This window comes from Lipophrys pholis (assembly GCF_963383615.2).
Source record: "Lipophrys pholis genome assembly, chromosome: 16".
NCBI classification, from domain to species: Eukaryota; Metazoa; Chordata; class Actinopteri; order Blenniiformes; family Blenniidae; genus Lipophrys; species Lipophrys pholis.
The window spans coordinates 8,666,841-8,689,549 of record NC_137634.1 but is presented as its reverse complement, the minus strand read 5'-3'; the positions used below and the strand labels follow the sequence as shown (position 1 = coordinate 8,689,549).

Sequence of the window (22,709 nt, the reverse complement as noted above, 5' to 3'; positions counted from 1 at the left end):
GTGATTTTGGGATTTATCTGAGTGGCAGTGGAGGAGAGGAGACGTGGTGAGAGAGCTGTGTCCTTGAGCAACCACAGCTCGGGTCAAACACATTCCAAACTGCTGCCTGCCTGCCTGCGTGTGTGTGTGTGTGTGTGTGTGTGTGTGTGTGTGTGGGGCAAGAAGGAGACGTGTCATCTGCAAAGCTAAAATATGACTGTTACATTTCATAATGTTAATAAGGAAGAAAAAAGGGGGGATGTGAAGAGCTGGTTGTATGTGTGTGTGTGACGAGAATAGAAGGTTGAGTGAGCGAGAGAGCAATTGTCCTTCCTTCCTTTTGTCTTTCCTCCGTCTCTCTTGTCTTGCTTCTTTCTTCCTTACTCTTTCCAACCTCTCGTGTTTCCACAGTCCCATCTTTCATCCGCTCTTTCTGCTACTACTCTCTCCCCCTTTCTTTTCCTGCGCCCACCCGAGCTTTTTATTTCATACCTTCCTTTCTCTTCCTCTCTCTCATTCATCCTTCCTGTCACTTTCCCTCTCCCTCTCTTCATTTCCTTCTTTATTCTTTGATCTCATTCTCCCATCCCCTTCCTCTCTTCTATTATTCATGTATCTCCATCTCCTTCCTTCCTTCCTTCCTTCCTTCCTTCCTTCCTTCCTTCCTTCCTTCCTTCCTCCCTCCCTCCCGAATCGTAGACGCGTCACTCCCACACGTTACCACCAGCTCTTTGAGTGAACAACATGACGGGGACACATTGGAGACAGACGTGATAGAAATGCACAGTAAATAAAATGCAATACCTCTGATGAGATGGCACCACCGGCCACCTGTTCAATGGTATCCATTTGTAAAAGCTGTCGCAATCAACGGGCCCTAAAAGTGTACAGTTAGTGCTTTTGTCAGTATGCAATTTCAAGGAGAGAAAAGTGAGTATCATATCAAGGTTTTTTTTTTTCTTTTCGCACAGCTAGCATGAATGTGAACTCTGAATTGATTCAGTCGGAGCAACATCTTGTTTCCCTCGTAGTTTTCTAAAAGAAAATGGTGTAAATAAATGTTACTTCTCCCACTGCTGCATATAAAGTTCACACTGCGCTCACTTGATAAACTTTGAGCAACTTGAAATCATTATTTGCATAAAAATGAGGCTCTCGGGCTTAAAGAACAAGATAAGAGTAATAATACACACGGTCCTCATTCATGCCAACATACACAACTGATTCAATCTGAAAGCATGCGGAGAAAAGGATCATAAACACCCTTCAGTCAGATGAGTGTGGTTTGGGGTATTGAATGCTTTCCATTATGCAGCTCGGTTATCAGGACACTGCGAGCTGACAGGTCTGTAGAAATCCCCGGATTCAAACCCGCACAGTGAATAGAGAAGCACTTTCAGAAGCGATTATTTGTCTTTATCACCTCAATCAACTAATTGCACTCTAATTGTCTTGCATGGAGGGGAAAAAAAAAAAAAAAGAAGAAGAGAAAACGGTTAAGTTCATTACTGCTTCTTCACAGTAGCTGTTTTCATACCGGCTAAAGGGATTAATAAAGTCAGCGGAGCGTGAGACAGAGGGACAGAAATCAGTGAATCTGAACTCATCCACGAGGTTCTGAGATATGACGATCTTCACGCGCATTCAGTTCAATGGTAAAGGGAGGGATTATAAAGCACATTTTAGTTCTGATTCATTTCCTATTTTAATGTTCTGAATAGAGAGATCATCTCGCCGAGAGCAGGAAGTCAGAGGGCTGCTGCATCACCTCTCTGCTCTGCTGCACTCTGCTTGATTCGCCGGGTAATTCTGAAGTGGTGATTTAGTATGTAGTAGTATCAAAGGCACACACACACACTGACATTCTGTAAGGGAATCACAAAGGAACCTGGATCACGCTGGTATTTCACACAGACACGCTGTTTCGGCCTTCATTAGCTAAATATCCATAAAACTTGTATTTTCTTCTCAAATGGCTCTGATAAATTAAAGAAATACAAGTTATAGGTGTTATTTTAGCAGTATTTGTTATATTAGTATGAACACTGCAGTATTTGGCCTTTCTTCTATCCCTAGTTAGTGGACCTGGTTGAGAGATTTATTTTAAAAACATTTAAAAAGGCCATAAACTGTGCAACCTAATGCATGTCTCAGTGTCTAATCACCCAATAACTCTATTTTTTTTTTGTAAATATCACATTGCTTTGTTGGACAATAGTACTCAGTCAAGTATTCTCTTGAAGGCCAAGCAGATATCAGAAGAGGTCAAATGTAGGATTTTGGCAAGTTTACAGAACTTTGATCGCATAATCAGGATTCGTTGGCTCATTTTCTCCGACAGGCTTGAAATCTAGACACATCCTTCGCCAACACCTTCGCAATATTTCCTCTTCAAATATTTCACCGAAGGGATTAACACAACGAGAAGCCGAACATTCATAATCCAAGTACTTTTTGGATTAAAGGGCTCGCTTTTAACATTTTCTAATGCAGCGATAAGCTATGGTCACAAACTGTTGCAACAAATGGAAAATAATAGAAACAAATGGCCTCATTTCCATCTGTAAACTATCTGCTGGTAAATCTGCCTTGAAAATGAGCCAGCTTGGTCTTTCATAACAAATATTTTGCTTCCAACACTGAGACCAGCAGATTATGGCGGATAGCCAGTGGACCTAAAACAATTAATAAGAGAGGCTTTTGCTTAGAAAGCAAAAAAAAAGAATTTTTTTCCCCCAGTTTTGTTTTTTTGTTGTTTTTTTTTGCATGGATTTCATAAATCAATTGCACATGCTTGCAAAAATGAAAATGAGCTTTAACCTTATCAGGAGCCATTTGTACGTTTGTTCTGAGCGACTCTATCCAAAGCCTTATTGCGGCGATACGACGCGTCGCGTCATCCTCAGTCCCACTGACTCAACGCACCGCACAGCGTGATGAATCTGCTGCACTGTTCCTCACAAAAGAGAGGCACAAAGTGTGAATGCAATTTGTGATTCCAAAACACAATGTAAGTCGCAATCTGCCACAAAAGCACGTCTAAAAAGCACGGCTGCAGAATACCGCGAAGAGACCGGGAAAAAAAATGTAAAAAAAATAAAGATAAAACGTTTCTAATCTCGGCTTCAAATATGAAACGCGTGAGGACAAATGAAATTCGCACGCAGATAAAAAGCACACAAGCAAAGCCAAATATTCCTTATATTTCCTCTTAGTGTGGCAGGAAATTCAAGATAATGATGTGGACCATAATGTCTGACGGGGCGTCTTCACCCTTTAAATCTGGATGCGAGCTAGCGGTGCTAATGGGGCGGCCGTTATTCCATCTCAGTTAAGCCGTGCATTAATTAGCTTCCTTCAGAAAGCAGGTGTTATTTTTCTTTTATAGCTTCTACTGTGTCACTCGGTTCAGTCGTGTAAAGCGGCACAAACATGCTCCGACGTGGCTCTGAGGACTGAGCCCTGCTGTTCTTCGCTAAGGACCATAAAAATGACAGTAACATTTTGGATTCATTATTCGGCGAGGGTCCAAGGTGAACAAACATTTGAGGAAGGTTAAAATTATTATTATTTTTTTAAAATTACAAAAAATCGCTGGATTTTTTTCAGTTCTTTTTCTTGCAGAATCTCTGGCTGTACAGCTTGCTGCCCTGATGTCAACTTGTTAGTTTGTTTTTTGCTCTCTATCCTCTCCTTTCCTTCTCTTACCTTCTAACCTCAGCCGGTCCAAGCAGGAAGCTGCCACCTCTGAGTTTTTCTCCTTTTTGCTGCCACCTATACTCGCTCCAGTGGAAGTGTCGCGTTCTTCCTCTGTCATTGCAAAGTGCCAAATTTTGAAATTGAATAGTTTTGAGTCTTGCCACTTTGGATCTGAGTGCTGCACGCTAAATCAGCTGGAATGAGACACGAACATCCAAGTGTGTCAGTGAGTAATTTAAATTTAAAGTGCGCAAAATAATGGATCAGTGACTTATTTTTTGAGGAGTAAAGAATTATGCATTTTAATCCATATGATTACGAGTAATTGCCCACCGGAAAAGCAATGAGAATACTAGTCCATTTTGACATCACCGACCCCGTCAAGAGGACTTGAGCGTATTTTTTTATTTTTTTTTGAAGTGCCTCCTTTGAGAGGAAGACAGGATTATTAACAGGTCGCTGCACTTCACCTCGTATGGGGCACAGGTCAGGACAGACATCCCAGTTCATCCACAGAAATCTGTACACGTCGTCCAGGCCGAGAGCACCTCTTTGTCGCTGTCACCTCTACTTGCCTCTCCAGTCCTACGCATATGTGTTGACATGGCAACCAGCGGCTAAACTGATCGGGGGGGGGGGGGGGGGGGGGGGGGGGGGGGTGTGCTGTAGCGCACGTGGCTGAGCAGCTACACCTGGACAAGGACACTGGAAGGGAGAGATCCACTGTCCTTAGCAGTGGAGCAAACTCAAGCTAAGGGACAGATGGGTTTCTAAAAATAAAAGAAACTTGTTCCGGGGAGGTGACACAGCGTCTGAAGTGAGGTGATTTGTGCAACAGCTAAGGGGAATAAACATTTGCATTTGACACGGATAACTTTCAGAGCTAAGACGGGGTTTACCGTGATGCACGGGATGCTGTGAACTTGACAGCCGAGCGGCTGCAGAGAGATGAACTGAACCCTCAGACTGCACAGTGGAGTTTAGAAGGCTTTCTGAGATTCCTTTTAATCAATCCAGCTGAAGAATAAGGTCGACTGTTCAGAGACCCGCTGCATTTTTCTAGTGTCTAATTTTAGTGGCGGCACTCTGAGCTCAGGCTGCACACAGACTGGACAGACATCCTGAATGAATTGTGAGTACTTACTGTGATGCTGGGGCCAAACCCAGAGCCGGGCTGAGGGCTAGCAGCACTGATGTAGTTGCCCACAGCTGAATCCTGGCTGCTGGGTCCATACAGGTCGGCCACAGGCCCTGGACTGTTAGCACCAGGGAAACCTCCGGGCCTCGACGGGTTGGCGCCTGCATACAAACACAGCAAGGAGCGGAGCAGCTTAGAAACACCCAACACGGATTGGCATGGCTCTTACTTGCTAGGACTCAACCAGACACGTTTAAATCAAAAAAGAACACATTACTGGATTCATTTGTTTGTCTCGAAGGACGTGCTTACAGCTCGAGGCTAAATATTCAATTTCGTGTGACAAAATGGTGCAGGGTTTAGTTTAATATGATTTTAAACAAACCAAATCGAGGCTGAATCCAGTATGATATTCTAAATATAATCTACATGCTGTGTGTATTCTGCACAGGAGTAACATTCACTTCTGTAGAATCATGCACAAAACACAAAAACAGGCACGTTGCTAAGAAAACTTCCACCATGCTAATAAACTAGTAAGGTTGCAGTGTAAGTGTTGCCATGCATAAACGTGAAGGAGTACTTGTAAAACAACTTTGGCGGCTGAATAAGAAGAGTAACACAGGATTATAGTATTAAAGGTGTGAAATTTCTCTTGAGCATTTCAAACCCCACCAAAAAAAAAAAAAAAAAAAAGTCTACTTCTGCTTTCTTCTACGACCTGATTAGCAGACACCAGCGAGAGCTCTCTCAATATTCTTGGCATTTTCCATCTGCCACAGCAACTTCCAGCAGAAGAGGTACGTCAAGGCAAGTGAAGGAGGCATGGGAAGGGGGGGAAAGAAACGTTTGACCCGAGTTCGTCTGCAGGTCCAAACTCAGCGGGGGATAAAGAAGAAATACTGTACATGACTTACCACCTTTGGCCTGTGAGTAAGAGCAACTCAGACTAATAAAACGCCTTTTGAAAATCTATATGCGTACTGAAGGCCAATAACACCGGCAATACAAGAGGGAGACAAAACAGTCAGGGGGGGGGGGGGGGAAATGCAGTGATCTCTTAACAGCAATCTCCTTTGCTGTCAGCTTCACATAACCCTCTGTTTCACCCTCATTCACAGACAGTGCCAAGAAAAAAAAAAAACCCTTGTAAAGCTGCATTAAAAAGAAAAATCTTCCGAGCACAGAAAATGCTCGATCTTGTGTAAATATGAGCTCATGAACCCTGCGCTGCCTGAGAGGAGGTCTTTGTAGAACACATTAAAAAAAAAAAAAAAAAACCCAATGTGACAGTAGTGTATCCAAAGTGTTAATGTAAACTAAGCATCATCGTCACCTTGTCTTACATATCGCTGTGCTGTCAATCAAAGCTATACGAGACAAGTCAGCTCCAATAGAAGTACCTCAAAACATGCCTGGGCTATCCCGCGCTCTGGAAAAATGCAGCCATCTCACTAAATACATATCTAGAGGAGTTGACACTGCTGTTTAACTGGAAGGACTTTAACCGCCGAACAGCCAGCACTCTTATCTTGCCTGCACAGTCCCCAGTAGGCTGGCTTATTATATAATTAAGGGTTTTTTCAGTTGAAATGGCAATCCTCATTTCCTATGACTGGTGATTTTTATTGGAGTGTGGTTCACCCTTCTCTCTGTGAAATTGCTTTCCCCCCCCCCCCCCCCCCCCCATCATCATGGAAATGTAGGAGCTGCACTGGCGGTGCATTTAGCTTTGGGGGCTAAAACAATACCTAATACAGTCTAGGATACAGATTCAGGCCTTAGTATCATTTTAATGTGGCATAATGTGCTTTTTTTTTTATTTTTTTTTTTTCGCAGTTTTGTCTGGATAAAAAGATGAATATGATTCTAGGTGTCACTGTGAATGAAACATTGCCAGTACACCAGCAATAGGTGGCCAGCGGGTGACATGCAGCCCCTCGACGTTTGATTTCGCAGTCGAATAATGCTCACTTCAAGCACATTTGAATCCGACGTTAATTTAAATGACTAAAGATGTCTGTATCACTGGGTTCATTTATTGGTAGGAAATGACAAATGCATGCATCTTGATTAAAATTTGCTTCTATAATTCTCATAACTGGTGGTGAGCGCAGCCGTCACCATGATCAAAGTTTTCCGTCCCTGGTGTGCATCTTGAAGGTGTCGGTCAAGTTAAACTAGTTTCACTTTAATTTCTTTAAACCAAGAGTGTCAACCACAATTTGACCACGTAAAGCCTGGTTTGATATTGTGATCATGTTGATGGTGAATAAACTCCATTTTAGATAACCTCACCTGAACCATCTGAAATCCTAATGACTTTAACGTCTCAGTGTTGTGTCACAAGAGCTTCTCTTAGTTTGAAAAGTTGCAGTTATTGTTTTTGTTTTTTATACACTGTGTTATGTCATCCTGTCGGCCCGGGGGGGGGGGGGGGGGGGGGGGTCCAGCGTTGGCTTAAAGACTAAAGCCCTGTGTAGCACTTTTTCACCAGAACAATCTTCAAAAGAAAAGAAAGACACTTTCCTGTTTTCCCTGATTAACCGTGTGCAGTATTACTTTCATCAGCGCTGACCTCCAGTTCAGCCCCCATTTATAAAAAAAAAAATAAAATCTATTATATTACTAGATAATCATTCACTTGCCTTTTGTCTGCTTGAAACAACCAAATAAACACTATCATTGTCTCTGAATTTTATATAATTAGGGTCAAATCTGAAGTCTATTGCCGAGACAGCGCGCACATCAAATCATGTTACGATGCAATCAGGACACGCTGACTGGCTTGGCATTTGAGCGTGTCTTTCCAGGTGAGACGGGCCTGCGCTTTTCCAACCGAGCAACAGCTGAATCATATTTTGCCAGCAATGTGTGCATCGTCTGACTTCCACAGGAGCTGCCGCTGAAGGAACTGGGGGTAGCTTGTAGCACAAAACCTTCTCTCAAACACTGAAACTCACCACTGAGCTTCAAAGGACGCAGTAGCATCAGTGTGCAGTTTTCCTTACACAAGATCCAATTAAAGAGTCAGGAAAAGCATGGCTGCGTTCCTAAAAGTCAGATTTGGGCCACTTTTCGCCTGCAGAAAGTGTTGGCAGGACCGTTATGACACAGATAGCAGAGCAGCAAACCTTTCAAACTTTGTCTTCAGTCTGTCTATTTCTCTTCAGAGCCAAAACATTGCTCAGACAGTCTGTGAAAAAACACCAACATCTGTGAGGGGCATCTGGCCAACACTTTCACCGTTACAGCGAGAGCCGTCCCCAAACTTACAGATCACTTCATGAGAGCGGCTGACAGGATAACAGCTTCTTCTTTGATCTTTTGCTTGTTAAAGTGGAGACAGTATGTGGAGGCACCGAGCCAGAAAAATATTGTGTTTAAATCTACACTGTCCCAAAATCACATTTTCTGTACTTACAGCTGCTTGAGATTGGTGGTATGTCATGCCAGTGCAAACGTGATTATGAGCATGTAATTCTCGGAATAAAAAAAAAAAAAAAAAAAAAAAAAAAGAAAACTGGGGAAAACACAAGCTGCTGTCTGCTCTAACCCCCCCCCCCCCTCCACAAAAAAACAAGATGTCACAATATGAAGCGTTTTTTCTTGTCAGTGAATCTCATCCTCTGCTTTTCAAAACTTTGATTGCGTAAGATCAAGAGAACATTAGAAAAAGCACAGAGGCTGAAAACGTGCTTGAGTTGTGAAGTAATGGCTGTAATATTCAACATTGTACAGCATTTCTCCCAATTTCACACGCTAATAATACGAGCAATCATTCTTATACTTAAAATGCTGAAAGGGCGCAGCGAAAAGATGGCACTCACTCCCACACTTACTCTTTCCTTTGCTGCTCGATATTCACATAATCTGAGCTCCGCTCGAGAGGCCAGTGTACTCTCCGACAGCATCAGTAGTTTTTTTTTTTTTTGTTGTTGTTGTTGTTCACATGCAAATGAAGGATTACAGTCTGTATGTGTCGGCCCCTTATGTGCAAGCAGGGGCTGGAACATAACTTCACAAAGAAAAACAAACAAATAAAAAGTATCTACATTAGAAATTGAAAAAAAAGGAGAAAGAGCATGCAAAATGCTATTCTGTCAGCAAGATGTTTTTTTTTTTTTTTTTTTAATCTAAAGTTTTTTTCACGGGGGATTTTTTTTTCTCTCTTTAATAAAAGTAAGAGAAAGTATTTAAAAAAAAAAAAAAAAAAAGATTAGATCATCTGCATGGAATAATGTCATGAATCAAACGGAAAAGTTCCAAAACGTGGATGAGATAGATGCTCATATACAAACCTGGGTTCTTAAATTGATCCGGGCTGTGTAGGTGCTGTAGGGGGGAGTTGCAGGCGGAGGTGGCATGCTCACTGTGCAGCATCTGAGCCGCTTGGGGCCCCAGGGAGCCATAGTCAGCAAAGGAGCAGGGCCCCCCCCTCTGGTCACTGGGCGCAGAGTAAAACCCATAATCGGGGAGGCCTGGGAGATACAGTATAAGGGGGGTGGGGGGAGTGGGGAGGAGGGGGAAGGGGAGGGATGGGGGGGACTCCATCATTGTGGAAATCAACGTTTTGCACCGTCAAAGTCAAACGTCCAGATTGTTGAGCACAGCGCGGCGGGGGTCTCCCACCAGCTTTAGGTTACATCCTTTTTTTAAATGGCCCTCCCTCCCCAGCAGCTCCAGCCATGTGGCCAGGCCTGCTCCACCCCCCCACCCACACCCCCGGCACACGGTCCATGTTGGAAATGTTCAGCTGTGTCCTACACACTAGCTCTACAATGGTGGACACATACTACCTTGCCCTGGATTGAAAGGAGAAAGCGACCAGCCCAGCAGCAGGAAACACACACACACACACACACACACACACACACACACACACACACACACACACACACACACACACACACACACACACACACACACACACACACACACACACACACACACACACACACACACACACACACACACACACACACACACACACACACACACACAAAACAACAAACAAAACCACACACACACAGAAAAGACCACAACTTTGATGCTTTCGGCTTTTGCATAATTGACCTGTCCTTATGTTTGCTTGCAATCCTGAAGGAGTGAGATAAAACTGAAGAATCATTAAAAAAAAAAACAGGTCAATACATTTCTCATTTCAAACCAGCAGTTCTTGGGTGACATACCTGAAGGAAGCTTTTGTCATTTAAATGGAGAGAAACACAAAGCGCGCCGATCAATAATTAATTTAAAGCCCCTCTTTTTTGACCAATAAAAACTGATAAGCTTTTCATGTGAATGAGATACAGAGACATTCATGTTTATTGATGATAAGCATTCTGAAGTGAACTAAGTACCCCGAGCACGTCTCAGATTGGCCTCCTCCTATGATTCTTTCTTTGACACAGATGGTGGATTATCAACAGTTTAGAAAATGTCATTCAGCAATAAGTCGCGGTGACATTTATTGCTTGTTCTCTTAATCTGAGACAAGCTGCTCATATAAAGAGTGCAATTAAAAGAAACTGCTCCTTCTCACACCGCTTTGATAAGAGAGTTAATCTACTCAGGAGGGACTGAGATTGGTGACACCGGCTTTTCCATGCTGGGTTTCCCCTGCTGTGTATTTGTGTTTTTTTTTTAAATTTTTGTTTTTTTTATTTGGGTCCTGGAGCGAATAGCCATTCAAAGCCACTTCACCTCGACCCATTCAGAGTGAGACAGTCCACTTCTGCCAAATGGAATGTAAGCACCAGCCATGTTTCTCCTCGCCAATGCTTTTTAGCACTCTGATCTCACCACTTGTGGGCTGTCTGCCCACTCATCAAATTATAGGCTCCAAATAGGGCAGGCTTCCCACGTACGTCACATAATGCCTGACACATTGAACAAAGCTCAAGAAGCAATCATTCCATTTACTTCACTTAGACAAATGTCACTGAAAATTGATTGGCCTTGCTAATGAGGAATACTGGATCAATGGAATAATTATAATGGGGGGGAAACATTTGACAATAGCACAAACGGTGTGACTGGGAATTCATAAGGGCGCCTTCTAAATATATATCAACCGCACAAGACCGTGATGTAACATTTTCACTGAAATCTGAAACTGGATAAATTTGACACAAATCCTATGATAATGATGATTAAATTACTATTAATATTAGTTAATATTATCATTGTTGTTGTTATTATTATCATTACTAGATTGTGTTATATATTATCATATACAGATGAGAAGTTTTCTTTTTGAATGTTTACATTGCTGAACTGACAGAACTCCAAAAATCCTACAGGAGATGGTCACCAAACGATGAGCAGATAACACAAGGTAAATAACCTGCATTTCATTTGAGTTGATTTTATGGGTTAGTTGCACTCTACTACATTGATATATTATTCATTAAATAGACTTTCTGTATTATTGGCATTGGTCATTTATAATATAATTATAACTGATTAATTTGCAAAGTTAACTGACATTAGAAGAAGCTTTATCAACAACACAACTCTTTCCTCTAAAGTGTCTACAAACAGCCACACGTCAATAAAAGGCATCAGCCCATCAGTCATGACTTTTAATTTATAACCGTGATATTTAGTTACAGTGTGCTTTTAAAAAAATGCATATAATATAATATAATATAATATAATATAATATAATATAATATAATATAAATTCATTTAATCAGTTTCTAAAGTTTCAACATATTAGAGAATTCACAGTCTGAACTAATGAAAAACAAACTAATCATATGATAAAATTCAACTACTCTTATGTTATTAAACCCCCCCCACGATAATTCATCACAAATCTTTTCACAAACAGAACTGAGCACAACGTAACCATCAAAACAAAAACTGAAAATCACTCGGATTCATCAAATAATTCATCCACACAATGTCAACCTCATTTCAAACGTCATAAATTGTCAATTCCCAAAGACAAAAAATAAAAAATAAAAAAAGAAAGACCTATCAGGTGCAATTGAGTGAAAATGAATAAAGATATGCACTAAAAATAATTTCCCTCCTGAGGTGTCCAAGTTTCCGATGTTGGAGGGGGGACGGCAGGTGTGTGAGGCTCAGGTAAGAAAAGGGCTCTGTTGGCTGCGAACACGCAGCTGGATGAGAGTCCAGCTCAGGCACAAACATGCAGGCGCACATTCTCAAAGCCATATATTTTCATCAGCGGCTATCTGATCTGTTATGCAGGATGGGACTGGGCAGAGTGTGCCCACAGCTGCATTAGTATCACCAATCATATCACTGTGCCTCAGACCGTCCCACTATTAATATTCACACAATCTATCCAGAACAATGGGCCTTTCTTGGACTCCTTTTTTCCACTGGCCACTAATTGGATGTAATTACTCATCTACAAAACAAATGAGCGTGTTGAGGTTGCCTTGGAGACTAGATCAGGGGACCCAGCAGTGCGAATCGTTTGCAGGGCTTCATTTATACTGATAATTATCTCCCCTGCCCCCACCCTCTCTCCCTTCCTGCCCTCGGTGACCAAAGCCGGCTGGGAGGCGATGGAGAGGGGAGTGTCTCGCAGTCATCTGTTACTGACATCATCGGGGTGGCTCTCTTTAAGTGGATAAATGCCCTGTTCTCGTTCCCACTTTGCCAGGTGACTGCCTTTAAGGAGGAATCACAAACCCTGAAACCATTACTTCTCTTTTTCTCACTAGTTGGAGAGTGAAACTAATCACACTGATCATAAAATATGGCCTCTCGAGACTTCGGGAGCTGGAAAATATTTTCTCGAGTTTGGTGGTCTGGAGCAAGTTTGCGATTGTCCTCATTTTAAATACTGCAAGGAACACATAAGACTTTTTTTAAATTAGCAACCTGTAGCTCCTAAAAATAAATAATAAAATTGAAAAACACCTTTAATAGTTTTTTCCTTTTTTTTAACACAACAAAGCAAGCTGTTGAGGATTTGTTAAAAGGCTTTAATTGTCACTTCTGATCATCAACTTTTCCTCTATAAGACTCTGAATATACATGAACATACCTGCTTATCATGCAGCTGACAAATACAGGGGGATTGGGGAATACAACGATCTTTCTCCGCCAGTTATTTTCATTTCTGTAAATAGGGATTTTTCACGCAGCCACTCCTCCACTTTCCCTGGTGGCGCCACTGAGATTCCTTGGTGGCCATCAAACCACATCAGTCTACAGAAGATGTCAATAAACCTGACATGCTGCTCCTCAAATTAGCTTTGAATTTTAGAGCTACCATAATTAGCTTTTCCATTTTCACCAATGTCATTTAAAAATAGCGTGAAAGAAACTAACAGCTCTTTTGCTGTCTAGCCTTGCTTTCACTTTCCATTTGAAATAATCTTTTCTGAATGAATGGCTGAGTAATTAACAGCACTAGACACCCTTTTCAGAGAGCACAGACATTTCATAAATAATACATATTTAATGTCTTGTCATTTTGTGTTCAGAGAAGCTTGGCTAATGAATTTTAACAGATGATTTCTTCTTGGATTTACTCACCCATACTCGGGCCTCTGTTTTCTTTACTTTTCATTTTATGCCTGCTTTTCCCTTTTCTTGCTGTGCTTTCCAGTAATGGATAATCTCAACAGAGCTACTGATTTATATTTGCCTTGAACCTTGGTTTGGGGAACGACTGTGCAAAGTCACACTGGGGAAGAGGAAATGGCAACACTGAATCACTGGCTAAAACAATGTGCAACAGTGTAGTAAATCAGTTTGCACTAATTTGCTGCAGGGAAACCCACAAAGACCACACTAAATGATTTTAATGCAGATTTTAACCTGTGAGGGATCCGGTCTAGTTGGAACTGAGAAAGGGCACTCAGTTATCGACAGTCGGCACAGATTATCCTATCGTGAGCGGGCTCAGGGCTGACAGCACTGGCCTTTTGCCTGAACACATTTTTTTTCAAACATGTCTGGCCAGGCTTAAGTGGTCGGAGGAAATCTAAGACTCACTGTGAGTGAAATCTGAGAGTGATACTGACTACTTCTAATGGTCACTCTGAGACAGAGCGAGGAATCCACGAATTAACTGAGAGAGGAGTTATGTCGTACAGCAGTGCGAACTCAGATGCTGTATGTTAATAGATTCAGAGGTATCTCTCTCCTTTACATATTGTGATGAGAAAAACTATGCATTCCACTTTGTAATCAAGACTCACTAAAAACCGCTGAAACTGAAAGTAGTGCTTTAAGATAAACATACAAGACAGATACATTTGATATTAGGCGACACTGTATTCCATGATTGAGGACAAAAAATAGTGGGATTAAGTATTCTTTGGAGGGTGTGTTATGTATGCAGCCCCTGGAGGGCAGAGTGGTGATGTCCCTGAAGGCCTGTGCCTGTAACCTCGGAGCATCTGCTCCCCACAGCTGTGAGAGCTGCCGCTCTGTGGCGGAGGTGCAAAGGGACACTTTGCCCTCCCCAATGTGTCAAATCTTTCCCTGGGCCTTAGACAAAAACCCAAGCAGGAAAGGCTTGGCGTGCCTGCCCGTGTTATTTTGCACCAAATACATGTAAAGTGCTTCTGGCCTCAGAGCTGAGCTCTGCAGATTAGCATCTGGGACAAATGGACCCGAGCTCACTAAGAGCCAGACTGATTAAGCCCTGTGCACATAGCCAGTCCTCGTCTCCTCTTGGGCACTGCTGAAGATCACAGAGCTTGTTGGGAGGAAACTGATAATAATCTTAATTTGGAAATGTCTGTCACAAGAGTTTCCTTCTTTCAGTGACGAAGAAAAAAAAAAGAAGATGTGGAAGAACTGAGAGTAGGAACGGAGAGAAGAGAACAAAGAAGAGCAGCTACTAACTGAGGGGAGAAATGGGTTTTAAATGATGTGAAGACCATCTTGAGTCCCAATAAATCTGGCACAGGCACCTCTGCAAATTATACTGCAATCCAATTTATGCACAGTACTGACCACAAGCAGCCTTTTCAGGTTTGAGCACCTTTGACGAGTCGGATATATACTACACAAAGCAAGTACCCAGACCTGTATGTGCAGCTGAATCTGCTTTGTGTACACTGCAGGTAAAGACGAGATCCAGGACTGACATTTGAGGTTCTCAGAGAGCTCTGAGGGACTCAGGAAAACACTCAACCAGAGTAGACTGGGACCTGTGAAGTTCCCTGGTCTGTCAGAATCATCTACATCACCTGCATTTTTCTCAGTACCTGTTTGACAGTGCACAGGAGGGTTCAGATAAGTCGACTTTAAAACAAGAATAAAACAAACATGACTGACCTTCTTTGAAAGTATGCATAAACCAGTGACATTCTCAGTTTGGATTATGAGCTGGATGTTGATTCAAGATATTCAAAAATGATTTTTCAGTGTGAATATCAACAAGCGAGTTATTGTTGCTGTAAATGTCTAGCTCCTGAATAAACTACCTGTCAGTCTCCATAAATGTGGCAACCGTGGCTCGTTTTTGTAGATTCAGCCTTCTTATCAACAGTCGAGGAGCAGTAAACTTGTCCAAAGTGCAGCCCAGGTGCCGGTGCGTGCATTACTCATCTCTAAATGAGAAATTTCCTTCTTACTGGCCTCACTATGCACATGTTCAGCCCCTCTAACTGATATTATGAGACTACCCTTTGCGACCTCCATCAGAACGCTGTCATAGCTCAAACTGGGTTCAAAAACTGCAAAACCAGCCTATAAAGCCAAGTACAGGGCTGGCACCACTCTAGCTTCAGGCAATAGTAAACTCTGTGCAGGAGCTCGATCTCTTTGATCTACCTCTCGCCCGAAGCTACAGTCTCTCAAACGTCCCCACAAACATGAGTCAAGACTGGTCCTTGTTCTTGCACTTTTGAGGTGCTGCACGTTGCCTGGTGGGGATCAGGGCAACGGAATCCATCTTCAAATATGGACCGAGCGCCAACCTTTGCAAAAACTATCTGGATTGACACCTCCTTTGATTCAGCTTTTACTAAATAAAACATGCTGCCTGGCCTGCCCGCAGGATCTGTTCACTCTGTGTTTGGCTTCTCCTGCTGCGATAACCGGTAACTTTTCCTCCCTTGAAACCCACACATGTAGAGCGCATGTTAGCCGATGTCATTGGTAGTTTAATTCTGCAAAAGTAAAACTCAGCGATGCGATGAGAGACAACAGTGGGCGCCCTGTTCTCATGTTGTAGTGTACACAAGTAGAGGCGCTGCTGTGGTAGTTTCCCCTGATGAGCAGGCCACAGTGAGAGGTCCAAAATGCACCTTGTCATCAGCAGTGGTCTGTCACAGAGCGGAGAGTCAGCATGCTGTCATTTTGTCTGTTGAGCATTAGGAGTAGGGTGAAAGTGCCCTCTGTCACTGATGGAAAATGTCTTCCACATTCACGACATATTGTGTGTGTGTGTGTGTGTGTTTGTGTCTGACAAAGCCCCACTGTACACACACAAAGCCTTTATCTCCACAACAAGGTTTCTGTGAATATTCAGCATACATCTTGGGCTGTTTATTCTGTTTTTTCTTCTTCTAGCTGACGTCTGTGGTTTTCTGTGAGGCTGACATCCTACCACCCCTGCTTTTCTGCTAGTGGGCCAGGGTAGACAAACATACCTACAGTATGTGGTGCTCTATGGGAACTGTAGGTGGAGTCAAAGCACAAAGAATCCACCCTGACGTCATCCATAAGGCTGCTTTTTTCTTTTTTTCTCCCCACAATAAAAAAAAAATAAAAATCCTTCTCTGCACTAAAATTAGAGAATTTAGCAAAAAGTAAAAGAGACAGAATTGCTTTTTCTGAGCTGACACTGAGCCGGGTGTGCAGCAAATTAAACCGTAAGATGGGGGCCGAGATGCAGCCACATCCCCAGACGATACACGGAGAGGAAGGTCAAGCTTAAACAATCTGTGTCCTCTGTTTGGTTTGTGTCTGTGTGGAGAAGAAGACCACTCAACACATTAATCCATGCAGGATGTTATTAACATCCCTTCAAATGGCAACTAAATCATCCCTCACATCTCTTTTGTGGCTGTCTTAAAGTCACAAGTTCGAGAAATGCACCGGTGAGGCTTTTCCAAGTGTTCAGAGCAGTTCATGAATGAAAACAAGAAACACGGGATACAGCTGATTTCAGGAATAAACTAAAGACATTTTATGAGCCCGGAAAAATGACGCTGACACATCAGACTATGCATTTGCTTTTCCATGACGAAGCATGGAGATTTCTTTGAGTGATATTCTCATGGCTGGCGGCTGTTTAAGCCCTCTAAAACAGGCCCATGATGTCACCGTTTTCCACTCCAACACCCCTCCTCGCAGACCCTGTTCATAATCATTTGCTTGTCTCCCTTCCATTTGCAGCTGTCAGAATTAAACTGTACATAATGGCTGCCATCACGTCTCCTGCTTCCTGCCTGCCTCTAACCCCAAATCAACATGCCTGCTTCTTACTGATGTTCGTTGCAATTGTTGGGCAAATTGTTTGTTTTGAAAATGCTAAATCAAATAGCCTGATGTGAAAGAAAGAGCACCTGATTGGCTTCCAGTGTTCCTGCTGTTGATTTGAATTAAACTCAAATGTGGACGAGAGGGTGAAATTTGTTTATCTGTACTTGTGCAGGTAGTGTGCATACGCCTCAGCCACTTGCACTGTAGCTGTGTGTGTGTGTGTGTGTGTGTGTGTGTGTGTGTGTGTGTTTGGTGCACTTCACGTCACGTGACATCCAACAGCAATTGTCTCCTGACTTTGCATTTGTGAGCCGCTGCACACACGCACACGCACACACACACACACTAGACAACATCCGAGTTACAATTAAAACACGTTTTCACCAACAAGCTTCTAACAGTGTCTGTGATTAGGAGAGACAACTCTTCCCTAAAGCCTACAGGCAGTGTGTTCAGTCAGGAGAGCTATTATTGACAGCTATTGAAAGATCTACAGTTGTACGAGGGGGGGAAAAAAAAGCAGGATGCCTAAATGAAGCAGACAAGTTGATCAATGCTGTTTGAGACAGAAAGAAACTTGCATCCTGTTTTTGGTACAAATCTCTTGGCAGACGTTTTGCACGTGTGTGTGAGTGGGATGTGTACTCTCGGTTTTACTAGAGCGTGTGTAGTTTAAGCTGATCTCAACAGGCACGCCACAGAGGCACAGACTAATCTTTCTATTTTATTTTATTATATTTTTTTTGAAACATCTGTGTTTACTTAGAGAGCAACAACCGAATAAGCCCAAATTTAGTGCAGGAAGGACATGACAGTGATTAGAAAGGCATCCGATGTTTCAGAAGCTTCCACTCGCAAATAATCAGAGGTGAAGTCAAGAATAACTGATGTTACTTTGCTTAAATAGTACTTAATTACAAGTGGAAGTAAGGATGTCAAAAATACGTGGCTCAAGCTACTTTTCTCTGAAACTACTCAAAGTACTAGTTACTTTTAATCACTGTCTATCTACTTATCTATTACAACAGATCTATATTTAAAACACATTTCTTAGACAAACACAAAGTATGGTAAAAAAAAAAAAGAATCTACAAAGTAAGAATTTTCTCTGTTGAAAGAATAACCTTTTGCAGATCAAAAGGTTTTAAGATCTTTCCAAATTATGGGTGAACTCAGTGGTGACTCAAGCTTTTAAAAGTAGCAAATTAGCTGCACGGTGTGAGTTGTACTTAAATATGAGCAATAATATGCACTTGAAAAAATAATCATGAAAATGCTATTTAATTGCATGTATATGAGGATTTTTATATCATTGCTTCCACTTGAAAAATAATTAGATCATATCAGATAGATGGGAACATGTGTGAAGGTTAAAGATGATGGTAGGAAAAGGAAAATTATGGTTCACTGTGGTGTCAACTGAGTGCTTGGCACACCATCGAAGCCATCATCTACAGATAATCCACCATTAAATTAAAACGCTGCATCAAAAACTATATTATTTATGGATAGTAGTTACAACATATCAAGGAGATATATTAATCCTGACGGTTTAAGAAACAAAAATACGTATTTTAAGAGTACACAGAGCAAAATCGACTTTTACAATCTTCCCTCTGATCCACGCTCTGAGCAGCTCAGCAAGCCTGAGTGTGTCTTTTCCATGTCAAAAGCTTCAATCTGAAATGTTTTTGACCTCGGCTCCTCATTTCATCAAGACTGTGCTTCAGAAACTCCGTCTCACTAAGATTTTCTAAAGATTTTTTCCCCCTGTCTCTCTATGTAAACAGGGTTACATTATCACGACTGGGGCTAATTTGTATTTTAATCCCTCTAACTTTGGCTGGATCCCATCAGCCCTTTTAAAAACCATTTGAGAATCTTTGCTTATAAGAGCGGTTCTGTTGTGGTTTATGTTTTGGAGATCCCTGCGGGCTGGGAAATGTCGATAAAATGTTCCTCAGTGGGTCTTAAATGGCAGATTATGCCTTTAAGAGATTTAGGAATGCATATGGAGGATGTATAAATACAGATGTGTATTTTTGCCATACGCCCGTTCGGAACTAGAAATGTGTGCGAGTGGGGGCTCGAGGGGACTTTGTCTATGGGGAGAAGCAGAGCAGGAGAAGTTGAAGAGAGCAGCAGCCACACAGAACATGGACAGAGCGTTTACCTGGCCCTGTGCTCTGTGGGTACGCCAAGTAGCCGCCTCTTCCACGGGCCCCCCTACCTGAGCCACGCGCTGCTGCTACTGCCGCTGCCGCCACCGGTCCATATGCCGTCGCTGGGAAGCCTGCAGGCACATACACACACATATACACACGCACATCACTTCCTGCACATGGATGAGTAACGTCCCAGAGCTACAGGAGAGTGTTGATACCGGCGCTGAGCTACGGGATGAAAACTATAGCTGTCAAAGACGGGGGGGCTCATGTCAGGGCGACATCTATCAGCAGACTCCTACAGAACCGGCTGTGATATCCAAAACCCCGCAGATCCACTGATCCACACGCAGAGATGAAGCGATAGCCACGAGCAACTCACGGAGCGTCAGGCAGATAAAATACAGATGTTTAAAACAATAACAGATAAGTGATTAATCCAGAGATTACAACTGAATATGAACAGTCCAGAGTCCAGAATGTGTTTAAAAATGAAAATTTTTACAGGATCTCTTATTCTGGAGAAGTTCTTGCAACGCTAAGAAGAATCTCAAAAACAAAATGTACCGACGACAATCCATGAATGAAAGCAAATACATGCAATTAGTGATTTTCCACATTGTACGTCGTCCTCTAATTTGAATTCATCTATAGTACAAAACTGTGAGTAAACTGAATTTGAGTGGGTTTGCAATCCACTAAGTCCCTGATTATATTAGAGAAAGAATTTGGCTCTAGGGGTGTTCATGTCACATGCTTTGGATAAAAGATTATAGCCACTTCTGAGCTGCACAGACATGGGCATAATAGCCCCACCTCTGGGGACAGTCCCTGCATTTTGTTTGGGAGTGCTCCCAATTACGGCGACTTTCTATGGATTCACAATAATCCACTGTAATGCATTCCACATTTTTTCGTAGGCTATTCAGGTGGAAGATATACGACGGGGGAAAAAAAATATATTTCCCACAATCAGATGGAGGCATCTGTTGGACGATTTGTCACTCAGAGGAGATTTCCATCTGTGAGCTTATGAGAAGACTGAACAAGTCTCTTGTGTTTGCTTCTTCTTCTGTAAACACTCTTGTGTAAACAGTCATAGTACTCCAACGCTGAGACTTCTGACGCTCAAGGCTTTTAAGTATGTCTATATACGCATTTCATAAATCTGTCCAAACTGTCAGTTTATGATACACTAATAAAATAAAGGCTTTAATTTCATGATAATATGAATGTAATATTAAAGAGCCTGCATATTCCAGCAAATATCAGCCTAATAATCAGGCTGTAATTAAGCCAACGCAGTATCTGTGAATTGTAATTACATTGTTGGCCCTAATGAACACAGTAGCTAGAGGTGGCTGACAGAGGCTAGTCCATGCCCAGGGCTCGGGCTCCTCTCTCAGCACAGGAATGGCATGTCATTAGTAGTGGTGATGAGATTCTTCACTCTGGGCTCAACACGTCTATGCCTAATCAGCCTCCTAAAATTATCTCCACAGGAAATGCTTTCCTCACGAGCAAAAAGAAGAAGAAGAAAAAAAAAAAAAGATCTTCAAATTTCCTCAATTGGAGTTTTTCTCCATTTTAATATTCCCGGTTGAGTGTGTGTGTGCTTCTTCTACTGTTCTGGCCATATCCTGGAGACCGTGGTTTAGACAATACAAAATGGCACAGAACACCTTGGAGGATTTTTTTATTATTTTTTTTTCTATGCTATGGAGGTGAGAGGAGCACCAGCGGGTGACCTATTTTCCGAGCCAGCCTTGTACAGCTATTCCACCAAGAGAGGCTTGCACAAAAGACTGATGAGACGTGGGAGGGGAGGGGGAGCCGGGAGGAGGTGAGAGGGCAGGGTCAGATGAGCCGCAGCCAAAGAGAAAAACACATAGCTTTTCATCAGCCGGCCGAGAAGGAGGTAATTCACAACTCTGTCGACACAATATGGCCATGAATGTGCGTGTTGGGTGTGAGGTGCCATCATGCTGCGACTGGCAGGCTGGCGAAGAAGAGAAAGAAATGCCACTCCCCCCCCCCCCCCCCCCCAAACTATCTAACGGCTCAGGAGAGAATAAGAGACTGAGGTAGCTTGGTGACAGGGAGGGAAAATAACACACAAAAGACGACAAAAAGGCAACTAAAATCAAGCGGGGTTTATGCTGCTGCAGCCCGCGCCGCGAGGGAAACAGATTTCACCAGCTTCAGATGATATTCTCCGCCTCTTTTCACAAAAACACAAATCAACTCTGATACTATGCTAATGACGGCCATGCACCCCTGCATTTCCACTTACTCCATCCCCACGATTGCTGTGTGGAAGTGTTTCACGCACCCTCCACCCCCCCCCCCCCCCCACCCCCCCCCCACCCCCGCGCTCCTTTTTCTTAAGTGCTGAATCCATCTTCCCCTCACTGCCATTGTCATGACACCCCCAATAGACCCACTGGCTTGGAAGTTAGTTGCGGGCAAAGTTGTGGTGAGAGATTAACTTTGCAGGATTAGGTGGGTTAATTAATAGATGGCTGCTGCTCATTGTTTTGTGCTCACGCTGTAAGAAGCCACCCAAGAGAAGCGCTGCAGCATTAAATCAATTTCATGGCCCTTTTATTACTGAGGAGATAAAGCCAATATTTAGCTTTCAATTCTTCACAATTATTGGGCCCCTGCTTTGCCACTTGAGTGGCTGCGCTTGGCTGGGGACAAGGACACATCTGTTTATGAGCTGTGGAGGCCCGGGGGCCTTGGTGTCCGGACTCCGGGGAACTGTCCTCAGCTTTCGTTCTTGGAGCCCGTAGCACAGAAAAATTCAGCATTCTTCGGGAGTGTACACAGAACGGAAGAAAGATTAGACCCAAAGAGTGATGACCCTCAAAAAGACTCACACGGACGCCATCTTCCCAAGTGGAAAAAGTGTCATTTTCATTCAAATATTCTCAGTAAAAAAAACACCAATTTAAATCACTGAAGTTGTTTTTGCTCTCACAGCTCTGACATTAACTTAAACTTTAACTAACATTTACAAATCGATGCTTGAACTCTATACATATCCTCCCCTGCTTGAAATCAACTTTCAGCTGAAGCGACTCGCCAAACCGCAGACAACGTTTGAATTCGTAGAATCATCAGTTTTATGCTGAAGGAGCAAAAATGTGCGGCTCCAGAGCACACAAAGCTCTATTTTCATGACAGTACACAACACATACTTGCGCTTTATGACTGTAAAGTGGCATTTTTCTAAGGTGCATACCGGTTCTTTTCCTACCTGCACCTGTATTTTCTCAGTCTGTGTGAAC

At 42.6% G+C, this 22,709-nt stretch overlaps 1 protein-coding gene across 10 annotated transcripts in view; it reads right to left on the bottom strand.

Moving 5' to 3' along the window:
* The window catches only part of LOC308121614 (RNA-binding protein Musashi homolog 2), a 266,100-nt gene that overhangs the window by 2,463 nt on the left and 240,928 nt on the right, over positions 1 to 22,709 (bottom strand). For 2 of the 10 annotated variants that reach the window (XM_080482944.1, XM_080482946.1), the window contains exons 11-14: positions 19,425 to 19,544; positions 9,118 to 9,297; positions 4,823 to 4,977; positions 784 to 856 (exon numbers count right to left, since the gene is read on the bottom strand). In XM_080482944.1, the coding sequence (XP_080339070.1) occupies positions 815 to 856; positions 4,823 to 4,977; positions 9,118 to 9,297; positions 19,425 to 19,544 (497 nt within the window). In that variant the 3' untranslated portion in view covers positions 784 to 814. The remainder of the gene's footprint in view (positions 1 to 783; positions 857 to 4,822; positions 4,978 to 9,117; positions 9,298 to 19,424; positions 19,545 to 22,709) is intronic. The other 8 variants (XM_080482947.1, XM_080482948.1, XM_080482949.1 and 5 more) reach the window with 4 other exon arrangements.